The 13,630-nt window shown below is 35.4% G+C and overlaps 2 protein-coding genes across 2 annotated transcripts in view; both read right to left on the bottom strand.

Moving 5' to 3' along the window:
• Positions 1–106: 106 nt before the first annotated feature.
• Positions 107–12,017, bottom strand: CUNH2orf66 (chromosome unknown C2orf66 homolog). Its single transcript, XM_017836640.1, has 5 exons — positions 11,982–12,017; positions 3,505–4,988; positions 2,839–2,977; positions 1,724–1,924; positions 107–418 (listed from the first exon to the last, which is right to left on the bottom strand). Exons 3-4 carry the CDS (start codon positions 2,959–2,961, stop codon positions 1,742–1,744), a joined length of 306 nt encoding a protein of 101 aa, XP_017692129.1. The 5' UTR covers positions 2,962–2,977; positions 3,505–4,988; positions 11,982–12,017; the 3' UTR covers positions 107–418; positions 1,724–1,741.
• PGAP1 (post-GPI attachment to proteins 1) overlaps positions 5,647–13,630 on the bottom strand; it is a 36,836-nt gene continuing 28,852 nt past the window's right edge. Inside the window, 1 exon segment of the mRNA XM_017836628.1 lies at positions 5,647–13,613. Within this exon segment, the coding sequence (XP_017692117.1) occupies positions 13,475–13,613 (139 nt within the window). The 3' untranslated portion in view covers positions 5,647–13,474.

A 13,630-nucleotide genomic window follows, 5' to 3' on the forward strand; every position in this document is an offset into this window, starting at 1 on the left:
CACAAGCAGCCACTGGCCAGTGTTCACCTCAGCCACCTGAGAAATGAAAGGGCTTTCAGCGAAAATGAAAAATTGCCACAAAACACCTTAGGACACCTAGTTCTAATAAATTGAAAGCTAACATTTATGTCCCAGTTTTGCATAAAGGCACTTAGCAGTAATTGCAAGCACTCTGTTGCACTCCTCGTTTATTCACACTCAAACACAATTCTGCTCAGCCGACTCAACCCACAGCTGAGTAGCAGCCAAACAGCCAAACATTTGTCAAGAGACCGAATATATGCTAATTACAGCATGATATTTCCATAGGTAGGAACTGTGACAGTGAAGAACATTTTAAACTGTCAGGTAACAATTAAAAAGTCAAAGCAGTAAAATTTTGCTGTGAAGGTTATCACTTCGTGTGAAGTTCTACAGCCTGTAAAAGACAAAAAAAAAAAAAAAGTTACACAAATACAGAAATGTCTATATGCAACCAAGGTCTGATCCAAACCAAGACCAGGTAACACTGGCTGAAACAGCCCAACTGAGCACAGCAGACCTCAGCTTCCAGAAAACAGTTCAGAACACTGAAAAGAACTGCCGTGACCATCCTGAATTATGCAGGACAAATTACTTCCTCCAGTCACTTTCTCATTGCTGCTGTGACTTATAGTAGAGCTACAGCATCCTTTCTAAAGTCCCTTTTCATTTATTTTTCATGCACAATATTCAATCTGTGGTGCCTTTTTTTTTCCCCTGGTATAAAAGCCCAGCAAAAAGAGAACCTAGTATTAAAATCTGAGTGCAGTCTTCATTCTGATTCATGATAGTAAGAGTAGTGGAACTTCACTTTTGATTACAAAGAGCAGTGTGGTTAAGCAGGCAGAGAGCAGGACAGAGATGGAAATCCTGGGCTGAGTATTGATGACAAATTAAGCTCTTTAAGATACTGAGTAAATCACCAAAGTGCTTAGATTCAAATCTTACTGAAATCCTCAACTATTTGTAAAACAGAAGAAAACAATTGTTTACCTTTCCTCAGAATTGCCAATATTCACTTTCAGAAGGAGATACAAAAAAGGATTTATTTGTTACAGAGTATGGTTATTCATACATAAAATAGCTGAGAAGTACCTCCTATAAATTGAGTCTGGATTTATTAATAATACAAGTTTAACCCACTTCAATTTTGTTTTACATTTAAGGACAGATGTGGATAAGGTGCAATCCTTCTATCAACCTTCAATTTTAGTCGTAGAAATAAGGAAAATAGCAGCAATGGACAAAGATGTAGAAGATAATGTATGCTCGGGTAGTACAACATCTTTTGTCTAAATTAATTTTCTTAATACACATATAGCACAAGAAACCATTAGTCTCAACTTATAATTTTACTGGTATCAATTACTTAAATAAAATCTGCATTCCCTATTACCTGTACATTTTCAGAATCCTTCGCCACATGAAAGAGGGGAGGAAAAAAAGAGAAAATAAAAAAAGCACAGTCTATATAGGTCTGCACAAGAACCATGTGTTATTTTATTTAAGTAGTAAATACCTCATAAATCTCTAACTCAAGAAGTTAAAAACCATTTCAGTCAAGAGTTAAGGTACTACATTTTTAGTTCCTTCTAAAAAAGTAGTTGTTTTTACACTTCAGTCAGACGCAAGAATCACTTGAATCCAAATCTTTCTCTTGGTTACCTGTAACAACATCAGAGGACGAGGCCTCCTCTTTCACCTCGGTCAACAGCATCTTTCAGCCTTTGAAATGATTTGGAAAAGAATTTTTCCTTTCTTCGTAATCTGCAAATGCAGAAGCAATTGGATCTGCGTAGAACATGAGAGGCCTTGGTCCTTCATTGTTCACAGTGACAGTAGCTGGGAACTTCCTGAGATCAAGCCCCCTGCCCGAAAAATAAGCCTGGAGCGTTCTGAAAAACTGAGCATATGGCATGTGTGAAAATAAGTAGAGCATCACCAACGGAGAGTAATCATTTCTACTGACACAGATTAGATGTAATATTTGTTCCTCTGTGGAATGAAATCCTCTACATTTTGATCATAAATTGATACAGTATAGGCAACATAATTCAGACATGCCCACTCCATCCATGGCTTGTACGTGAAGTCAAAAGACCACAAACTATTTACTGCTCTTTTATGCTCCCACTGAATCACTGGGGATTCAAACTGTATCCTGTCATAAAACAGGCACAGCCAAACCCTTGCTGAGAGGAAACAGGACAGTTCTGTTAAACATTTCTCTAGGAGTCAGCAACAGTAGGCAGCTGACTGTACCCTTATAAACAGTTAAAAGTAGAAACTGATGCTTCTTAAAACAGTGAGGAAGAACTATGGGAAACAGTTTTTTTTTCCTTCAAAAATTCTTTTTAAGATTGTGTCAATGTTCTCATAATGGTATTTTCTTAGCTATAATTCACTTTCAGATCTTTAGTCACTGTTCATGACATGTTGGATGCAAATGGATTTGCACTTCCACTTAATGAAACAACATGAAATCAGAGTACATATCTGAAAGAAACATAGTAATCATTCCTCTTCTGTTTCATGAAACAAGTAGTTGTATAATCAAAATACATTTTTAAAAACTAAAACTGCTGGAAGGAGATATAAGGAAGCTTTATGCACTACTGCACACTGAGAATGTCTCATCAGTTAAGGGTACACCTTGACTGAAAAATGGTTATTGACTATACAAAGTGCACAGTTGCTAACATTTCATCTAATGGACTCCTATTATCTTTAAATTTAGAAGATAAAAAGTCTCTTGATGGAAAACAAGTAAAAAACCCACATAATACTTTATCTCTCTTTCTTGAAGCATTTCCTTACCAGGTCTCTGTTTCTTGGGTTATCTAGAGGTTTCCATTTTTCTTCTGGTTGGAAAGGAGCACCCTTTGCCAATCCTCTCAGAGCCAACACTATGTATAGACCCAGGAGCACCACTTTCCACATGTTGGAGATGAGCAGTCTGTAAGAAGGACAAACATACACACTCCTTAAGTCCTATAGAGCTGTCACTAGTAACACATAAACCAACCATGCTAATCCAAGGAAAATCTGCCTATTGCAGATTACGTCCATGTAAAAAAGTTACCAGCTTTTTTTTTTTGTTTTTCTAGTACTAAGGGACTAGGAAGAACAAATTATTCTCAGGAAGTGTTTCCCATACCAAAGCTACTTTTAGACACTGAGGGACTAGTAGAACATTTAACAGAAAATACTACATTTGTGAATTTGCATTTGTCATTAGACCCATTTTCAGTGGCTGATTAGCTACAGCATCAGAACTCTGAGTGCTCCAAGAAGAACACAAAAATATGGTTTGAGATCCAGATAGTTCAATTTTTAAAATCGCATTAAATGAAGTTGTACTACAAATATTAATAAGTGCAATAACAACACAGCCTGGTACAATATACTAGGGACACAGTTCACAACTTGACCCAAGGGGAGAAAAAAAATTCACCCTTTCACGTTTTTTAAAATAAAGCTTACCAGTGAATTTGGCTCTGGCTTGCCCCTTCTTGGTTAGTCTGCCCGTAATCTGTGAACAAACTGATCTCTGCTCTTATATTTCTAGTGGACTGTAGGTGGGTGTCAATGACGTTAGCAGGAGTTCAAAAATACAGTAATGATTCCATTTCCATCCATGACATAAAGACCCTTGAGAATTTCATCCTTGATACTCTTCAGACATGTTGCTATCGAACAAATTCCTCCTAAGCCGTATTGCAGAAAATTGGTGGTAAGAACATAATAAGTTTAAAACAATTCCAGCAGAGATAGCAGAGCTGTATCAAAATATTATTTTTAATTAAAAGTAATTAGCCATATCTCTAGAATGGTGACTAATGGTTCTCAAGCAAATGAGATATGGATCATTTTCTTGATGTTGGAAAAAAAGAGAGAGAAAAGTAAGGTCTGTTTCAATATCCAAAATTATAACTTTTTAATGGAAGCATTGGTTTCCTACTCTGATTTTATCAGCAGTTAATATCCTCCTCGCAGACTAGAAACTAAGACAAGGAGGACTATGCTAATTTACCCAGGCCTTATTTCATAGAATTCTTCATACCCGAGCTGCTCATATTTTTTTGTTTATAATTTCACTACACTGTTTCCTCCACTATATAGATGATACTTGATTAGGTATCACATAAAATATATCTCTAAATAGACATGTTAAAACTGAAGATTTTTGATCATTATCTTAATCCAGATTATAGATGTTTATTTCTGACTAGAAGCTTTACATTTTTGTTTTAAATTTTAAAAGCAAAACAAAAACCTACCATCACCCTTCCAGAAGACAAAGTTTTGGACATCCAAACATCATTAGCAAAACAGCAAACAAAATGCCAGCAGTATTATTTTCATGTCTGCAGCAGCATATAAAAATTCAAGAGAATTTATCCAGCTTGTGTATTATTCTGCAGATATGGATTAAAAAAAAAAATTCATGCCCTCAAAAAGACAATCCATCAAACCTCCATCCATTACTTTTTATAACAGCCAACTTCCAGATAGTGGACTCATCAAGAACACAGCAGTAGCAACTGAATAACTTCTAAATAGGCAGGACCCAATGTAAGGGAACTTCCTTTATTGATTTTCTAGGTAGATACTTATTTCAGCCAGAAGTAGAAATACGCTCCTCTAAAGAAAATGACAGAAAGTGGAAAAGGCATGGTTTACAGTTTGGGATTAGATTTTATTTCCTTATTTAGCTTCGGGAAGAGGGTAGGGGAAAAAAAAAGCCAGAACAGCCCCTTTTTTCCCCCTCAATTAATTTATTCCTTTGATTTCTTTATAAAGAACAAGTTGGGGAATACACAGTATATCCAGTTAGTAAAACATACCAAAGTCATCTGTAAATTTGAAACAAGCTTTATTACTGCAGGAATTCAGGCAGTCTGGGTGACTGATGAAGTATGCAGATATGCAAGAGATTCAGTTGGCATATATCTTCTGTGAGCTGTCTTTAAAAAAAACCCAAAAAAATCCTTACACACTTGTATTGTTGCTTCCTCAGCTAAAAAATCTGAGAAACTATTGGAGCTAAAAGTCTGTTTAGACTTATGGTTCATTTTACTGTGCAGGGTTTGGTTGTTTTTTTTAAATTTCAGTTCTTTCCTTCAGAGAAAGTCAAAAATAAGCAGAACACATTCATATTAAAATACTATTAGTATACTTACACTGATTGAACAAAATTGCATCCTCCTTTGAGAACAGTAGCTAAGTTTAACAAATGCTTTCAAAGCCAGATGTCAGTGTGTTGCCTTTCAAATGCACCCCACTTTAAGCATTAGGTTTTCTTGACACGTATCTTCAGTAAATCAAATCTTTTCAGAGTGTCTATACTAATTATATTACCCTTATGGCACAGTAAGTAATATTCATGTACGTTTGAATTAAATTGCCCTGAAGCTGAAAATGCTCATAGCATTGCTGGTTCAGTTCCATGCAATTTACCTCAAAAAGGTAGAAATTTAAAATGCATTAGTTTAGGTGAGAAGAAGTTTTACATATATGATGCTCTATGTAAACTGTATTATTCACCAAACATTTTGAATTTTATTGCATTTCCCATTCATGACAGCAAGCCTAAGGTATTCAAGTTAAGATACTGAGACAGGCTTCATCCAGTATGATCTTTATTGTATTCCACTTGACATGTGAAAAAAACATCTGTTAAAGCACTGCTCCAACCACAAGGCTTTTGTTTGCTATTTTTATTTTCTGCTTAGAATTCCAAGTATTACAAGTTAGAAGGAAAAGCACCAGACTGCTCCACGTGAGTACCTGAGCAAAGACTAAGGCAAACGTTCATCACAACACTCGTTAGCGTGTTTGTACAACAGAAGTACAGGTCACACAACACTCTACAGACTATGACTGGTACGTGGCACTTTTTTGTGAATTGCAACTATTTGTACTAATGCAACCACGTTAGGACACCATACAAAAATGTTCACTTAGCAGGGGATGTGCTATACAATGTACTCTAAGTCATGCACACTTAGGTAAAAAAAAAGACAAATAAAAAAAATTTGAAGTACACATTGCATACTGGGAAAACATCAAACAAAATATGAATATCCCAGAGTAGTTCCCAATCAAGTTGCCCTCAACTACAACAAAAGAGTAGCAGTATCTAAAAGCACAGTTTTTAAAGACTATGAGATTTCAGTTTTCTGCAATTTCAACATCAGCTGAAAATACCTCTTCTCCAAGGTTTTCTGAGCATCTCACAAGACAAGGGCTTTGCCAAAGCTTATGATGCATGGTACGACCTGTAACAACTTGGTTCTAAACATTTTAATAAGCACAATAATTTACTATAGCATCATTCAAACATTTACAGATAAGACCCTGTCAGCATCTCTAGAAACCTGTAATTATTAAGAGTTAGTTCCATGTACAACACAACACCAGGTTGACAGTAGCTATGTAAGAACTGAAAACAGTGGAAGGCTTAAAAACATGTAAGACAGGTTGCTTCTGATAGATTTTTCCAAAAATGATGTATGTGTTCTTCCAAGTTTTAAGTCCTCTTAAACCCAAACAAACAACTCCACTCTAATTACCCAAACCAGATATTTTTGCCAACATCTTTCTGTCTTTGTGCCTGGAAAAACAATTAAAAGGTAGATGGGGAATCAAGTTACAGAGTTTTTCTCGAGTTATCATCGTATATAAAGGCCACGAAGGTAGTTCTCCCCTCTCAATAAATTTTAATACTAGAACATTCCTGTAGCTAGGAAATCACCAATGAGCAGGATTACTGAAACATCATCACAACAGAAAATCTTAGGTGACCAGAATGAGTTTTAAGAGTCCTAAATGAACACACAGAAGGAAGTAGCAGAGAAGACACAAAAATTGCATGTTATCTGGTGTGCCACAGCATCAGCAGCATTGTGGCACCCAGAGTCAAGGTAGTTGTCCATAAAGGAAGGTTAATAACTTTGATTTGTATTGCTTCAAACAACTAGTGTGATCTGCTGACATGCAGTCATTGTGTGTGCATATCTAAATACCCACAGTACAACAATAAGCTTTGAGGTGGCATCATTTTCCAAGATCCCATGTTACATGGTACGAACACAGGAAGGTGAAGAAATCACAATTTGTGGGTGTTTGTTCAAAACATACAAAGAATCCTCTAGAGACATATAAGGAAAGACAGCAGTGGCTTTTCCTTAGCTCTTCATATCAAAAAAATATATGTAAGAAATCTTCTACTGTATTAAAACAACATTTTAAGATCTTGACTATTTCTGGTTTTCTTTAATGAATTAGGAAGAACAATGTATAAATTTTTTCCCAAAAAAAAGGGGATTTTATATATGAATTTTCAGGGACTTACATGTGAATATTTTTCCTAAAAAGTGAATTTATTATCCAAAACTTCTGGAGCCTTAACACAAACAATTAATCTCACCCCTTTCTAGTTTTCTTCTCACACCAGCATAGATTTTTGATATTCAATGGTTTAATACAGTATTTTGCTTAAACTACAATTAAAGGGGTTTTTCTAATTTTGAAGAAAATAAAGAACAAAATGTTTCCAAAAAATTTGACACATAGACTTCAAAGTTGAGAAAAATATCTGAGACTACTTTTCCTTATTTTTGTTTTCTACATAACAAAAAGATTTGAGAAATTAAGGTTAGCTAAAGCTTTCTAACTTTGGTTGGTGTGATTCCAAACCAAAAATATATTGTACTTGTCATAAATCTTCACTTCTCTAAGTGTAAAATGGGGTCAAAATAATTAAGTATTTTCCCCAAATCAAGTTTCAGTATGATCCACACAAACATTTTTGGTCAGCTTCAAAAATTGAATATAAGGCTACAGAAGTCCACAGGCTACAGTTAAAAGTGTATTCATTTACTGGTTTAAGGCACAGTATTTTTTTTCTGGTTTTTTTTATCTCTAGAAAGCTACAAGTTTAAAGTCACAGTGAGGAATTTCACAATTCATTTTGGTCTGGCACTCTAATTATATGTGTCCTGTCTACTACCTGTAGCCTTCTGTAAAATACTTCAGCTGTCAGGTGCTGCAGTCTCAAATGCTGTTCACACTCAAAGTGATGTGGGTGGAAAATACTGAAGCCTGAATTGATGCCAAAATAGTGCACTCAGCCTTTTGTAAAACTAAACATCAACACACTTGCACATTTGATGCTTAATATATATACTCTGAAATTAAAGTTGAAGGGAAAAAAGAGTCTTGGCTGGTATTTCAACAAACAGGCAAAGCTTCACTAGAACAACAGCCTACAGGGCAACTGCTGTGTCTTCACCAGGCCAGCCATGGTGCCTCATGTTCTGTGAACAGGGGAAGGACACTGCAAACCACAGATAACTGCATATGGAAGGAGAAACTGGAATGATGTGCCACAAAAGAACAAGTTTCTGTGTGCCATTCCTGGTTTTCATAGACGCAAAATTAGCTCTGATACCACACAAATTCCTACAGAATCCAGACCACAACCTGCCAACAACTGTAGAGAGGCCATGCTTACAAGGCTTGTTTATGATAGCATGAGTAGCAAAATCTGTCTATTTTTAAGAATGCAGAATGAAACCCTAAATCTTAAGCAAAATTAAAGTCAAAACATCCCACCTCAGGTTTTTTATGCTTCAAGGCAACAAGCACATATTAGAGGCGGTTACGTGCTTAGACCTGAAAATGGAGGTGCTGGGCAGATTTGCTTAAGTAAGAGCTATGGAATTTTCTCCTTTAATGCTTAACATTAATTTTTAAAAGCATTAATGTTTATTAATAAGACAAAATGTATAGTTTTTATTTAAGTCTGAGGGTAGATGAGCTGATTAAAAGCATTGAACACCTTCTTCCATAAATAACAATATAAATCAGAAAGTATAATCTTTGCAAAAGGTTTTCAAATAAATTTTTTAAGATTTTACGGATTCTAGTATTCTAGCCTAAAGTTCTGGTTCTAAAAAAAAAAGGCAGAAAAACTATTTTACTTTAACATAAAAAAGGAATTAGTTTTGAATTGTCGTTCATTGGCACACATTTCCTAGAGGGTATACAACAGCAGCAGGGAGCTTTGGTGACAAAAGTAGGTCTCCCCTAAAGGAACAGTGAGGAAAATTTTATATTTCACAGTACCAAGCTAAGTGCTTATAAAAGCTAGCTTGATTATCTCCCAGAAGAAAAGATATGCAAAATGTCAAAGCTGTAAATTAAGTGAGAAACATTCACCATTAAATGAAAAATAAGCATTAAGAATTTAGTCTGTTTTACAACAACAATTTTCTAGTAGCTGAATGACTTAAAACAGCAATACAATTCTGTACACCATAACAGCTTCTAAAAACATTTTCATAACTCAGAGTATTGAAGGTCAGCAAATTTTTCTCAGTGCAAATAAAGTCTAAACATACTCGTACTGTATTGAAATAAACTTGATTCGAACGAAAGTTTCTCAAATGTTAACATTTATTGACAGGCACATAATTGACTTTATTCTGTCCTGTCAAAGCTTAGACACAAATGTATCAGATTTCAGAAAAAAGCCAAGTAACAAGGTCATCACCTTGTAACTTGCAAACACATGGAAAATTAGCTGTCCTATCAAATACCAAAATATGCAATGCTTTGGGTTTTATTAAGTATCAATAAATTTGATTTTATTAATCGCTGACTTTAAAGATAGTCCAATTAGGCTAATGAAAAATTCCCTTAGACATGCAGGCAGTCTCTATGACTCCTGCAATATATTACTACTGCACTGTTTAGGGTTTTGTCGTTATTCATCTGTTTCTTTTAAAACTTAGCAAATTTATATTCAGTAATGAATTGCTACGTGAATTAGCTCACTCAAAACTAAACTCTTAGGTCAGAACTCTAAATACTGGAAATAATATTAACTTAAATTCCATTTATCGCAAGTTTTTTGGAAATAAAACATGCCAAAAAAAACCCCTCCCACCAAAACTCAAAAAAACCCAACCTCCTTTTAACAGGATGCTGAAATGTGACACACTGCAACCAACCTTTAAATCAAAACTAAAAGTATCACCTTTGGACAACATTCATTCATTCGGTTTCAAGGTACATTTGGTAATTCCAGTTAAGAGGTGAGTCCTCCCTTACCAGACTCATGGAGACCTCCTATGAACTGTTTGCTACACCTGCAGGTACTGTGACTGAGCATGGTAAGACTATGAGGAACCACGTTTGATGACATCAACCAGAAAAGATTATAGACTTCATGAGTAATTTCAGGGTATGAAGATATCACTAAAAGCTTCTCATGAAATCTACCCCTGCCAAAGAAAGATTCTGCTGTACATATATGCTGTACCAAAGTACTTTAAGTTCTTACCCTGTTTTCTCATTCTGCTTCTGATAGCTTATAAAAAAATACTACAATAAAGCCACATAAATAGTTCTTATTTTGAATGCATCCCGAGGTATAAACCTTTACAAGTTAATTTGTGTCTTGATCTTCTCCCACACAGTCTACATAGTCTAAAATTTGAAGAATAAACTGGAATTTTAATTTAGCTAAAGGTAATAAGAGGTATTATAATGCATTTGCCAAAAGCTGTTTATAAACGCACCCTACTCATAATAAAGGTTATTTCAGTAATACTTACACCTCCTCATATATGCAATTAAAAGTATTTATATTGGATTAGTCTACATTTCTGAGAAAATGGTAATTGTGATCAGTGGCAGAACTACAGATTTGCCTAACAGAAGCTCCTTGTCCAAAAGTAACAATCAATCATTGTATTTTACCTGAAAAATAATTTTAGACTGCTATAAAATCTAGTCCCTTCCAGAATGGCAAGCAGGATAATTCATCCTCTTAGAACGGGATAGGTTTTTCTCTGGACTTGTTCTAATCCTATTACCATCCACTGATTATATAGAAGATCTAATTGGGATTAGACTCCTAATCTGCCAAACAGCTGAAGGTGTCCAGACCATGATCACTGCAAAATCCAGATGCACATCTCTGACAACAATTTTAATCTATCAGATGGCACACAATGCATATGAATCCAAAGTAGGAGTAAGATTTCCCCTCCTTTCCCCATCAAAAGTAAACTATCTCTAAGAAAAGGTAGCGTTGAGGGAGATGTGATAAACCCTTGCCCTCTGGGATCTCAGACTCAGTATTATATCTATTCCTACCTCCAACCTGAAAATCAAGCAGGAATATATACAAGATTCTGGAACTTTATGAAGAGTGCTAATAACTATCAATAGAATTCCATCTTAAAAAAAAAAAAAAGTTAAATTAAAACAATTGGTGTTATTCTATGCTGCTTTAATTCAGTAGGTTTCACATCGTGGTGTATTTTGGAAGCTATGAAAGCTACTACATGCAGAGACTTTGCTTTCCCCATTCTGATCATTACTTTTCACCAACAGTTCCAGCAAATGGATTAATGCATAAAGAGACCATTAAGATGGCAATATAAAATCAGAAGTAAAATACAGTAGTAAGTCAAAAGGACCATGAAGGTCAAGGAAAATTATCTTCCACAGAAATCAGGTCCTGCACATTTCACAGACAGCCCTAATGCAGTTCTGCCACCATCTTTCATTCACAGCCATTTGCAAGTAGAAAAGCTACTCTATTCTTCTATGATTGAACAGCAATTTTTAGTTAAACCAAGAGTTGGATTTAACTACAAGTATATTTAGCCACAGAAATTCTTATATACATATACTGTAGCATACATTTGATTAGAAAATATCAAGATATTATCAATTCAAATAACTTTTCTGATTTACAACACTATGTATAATCTAACCTTTTTTTAAAAAGGTCAAGACTAGAATACCAGCACACAGATTACTGATAACAGTGACAGTGGTTTGGCTGACTACAATAGCCTTACTCAGTTACAGCAGTTTTAATGACTTACTAATAACTTGAACTGCTGATTTGGATATAAGCAAACAAAACACATCCTTACTTCACATTTGTCCTTCATTCTGGAAAGTCCCTGGGTGAGTTGAGTCATTCCAGCCAGCTCAGATGAATGGACCCTAAAAACACGTTAGAACTAACTGAGGCACTTTAGGCAAGATTAATGAGATACAATTAAATTAAAGGGTCAGGCTGGCTGTACTACTATATCAAGAATATACTTGATTGACTGTGAGCAGTAGACTTCTTCTCTTTATTCCTATAAGATGATTGAGCTGGTCTGGTATTTCCATGTGAAGGTAACAGGTATCTCAGACATAGCAGAGATAGCTAACACAGAAGCAAGGAGTAGGCTCATCTCTACACAGAATCAATACAGCATTTAAACCTAACGGCTAATGAGATCTCTTCTGTTGGCAAAACACATGCCCAGGGGACAGAATTCCTTACACATAGCTATTTTAGGCTTTATTATAAATGGCAGTCACTGTAGCATCTAGGCACTAAGATAATAGTTCATACAGAGCTAATAATTATGGTCAGTATTTCCCACTATTACTAAGAGTTTGTCCACATGCAGAAGTTAGCACTGTATGGCAGGGCAGGAGTTTACAATATTGTAACTATTCCATATTCATTTCATGTATGGGCATTTATTAGGAGATGGTTTAGACTCTGTTTACAATAGCAAAAAAGCTTACCTTTTCTACTTGGAAACAGTGCAGTGCAGCAACTGCACCCTTAACTCACACCACACCTCAAGGTTTGCTAGCTTCTACATATGGACAAAGTCCAAGGATTAGTTTCAAAGTGCCAGAGAAAACTGAATGTTTTAAAACAACATCACAGCAAATTGTTTATGAATCTGCTGGTATCCTTCCTGAATAGAAAGCTACATAGAATACTGTTGTTTTCTCACTCTCACAAAAAGTAAAAAGTGTAAGACTTTTAATAATCTCACAAATGTTCAAATCACACTGATTGAACAAATGATTTGATAGAAATAACAGTTCTATATAAGCAGTACATTCTAGTTTGTCTAGACATAACTGTGGCAGCTTTTAAATGTACATAAAATAATTAAAAGTATACTTGGCTGTGTAGTTTTTGTGATAGTCACAGTGTGCTTGAAATGTATTGAGTTTTAACCAGCATACTTTAGACCTGCAAGAGATGCAAGTTCAGAGCATACACACTGTATGGCACAGTGAGTAAAAAAAGTCTGTTTCAACAAAGCAATAAAGTGAAATATCAAAGTGTCTACAAGGCAGAATACTGAGATGTTGCACTGATATGATTTATGTGCTTACACACAGTTAAATCACTTGATTTTAAGAGTCAGGAATAAAGACTGTGAAAAGCTTTCTATGCAACATGAACAGAACCATGAACTTTTCATAAAGGATTCACAGTTCTGTTCTCTTTCCCACATAACGTAAACAAGTGATGATATTAATTTAGGCATTTCTTTGCTGAAATTTGCCCTATCTCCAGTGTCAAGTTTCTTGAGTGCACTGTCCTTCCTGTGTAGAACGAACATTACACGACACAGCACAGCACATGTAGGAGAAGGGAAAAGGTTACAAAGTGTGGCACTCGGTATAAATGCAGTCGTCCGAAGGCCAGCATCGCAACAGACAAAGGGAGTGGAACTTTGGCTGCAATCTTCAAGAGTTTACTGTAAGAGTACAAAGA

The sequence above is a fragment of the Lepidothrix coronata genome, unplaced genomic scaffold, assembly GCF_001604755.1.
Source record: "Lepidothrix coronata isolate B3197 unplaced genomic scaffold, Lepidothrix_coronata-1.0 Scaffold7, whole genome shotgun sequence".
In the NCBI taxonomy this organism is placed as follows: Eukaryota; Metazoa; Chordata; class Aves; order Passeriformes; family Pipridae; genus Lepidothrix; species Lepidothrix coronata.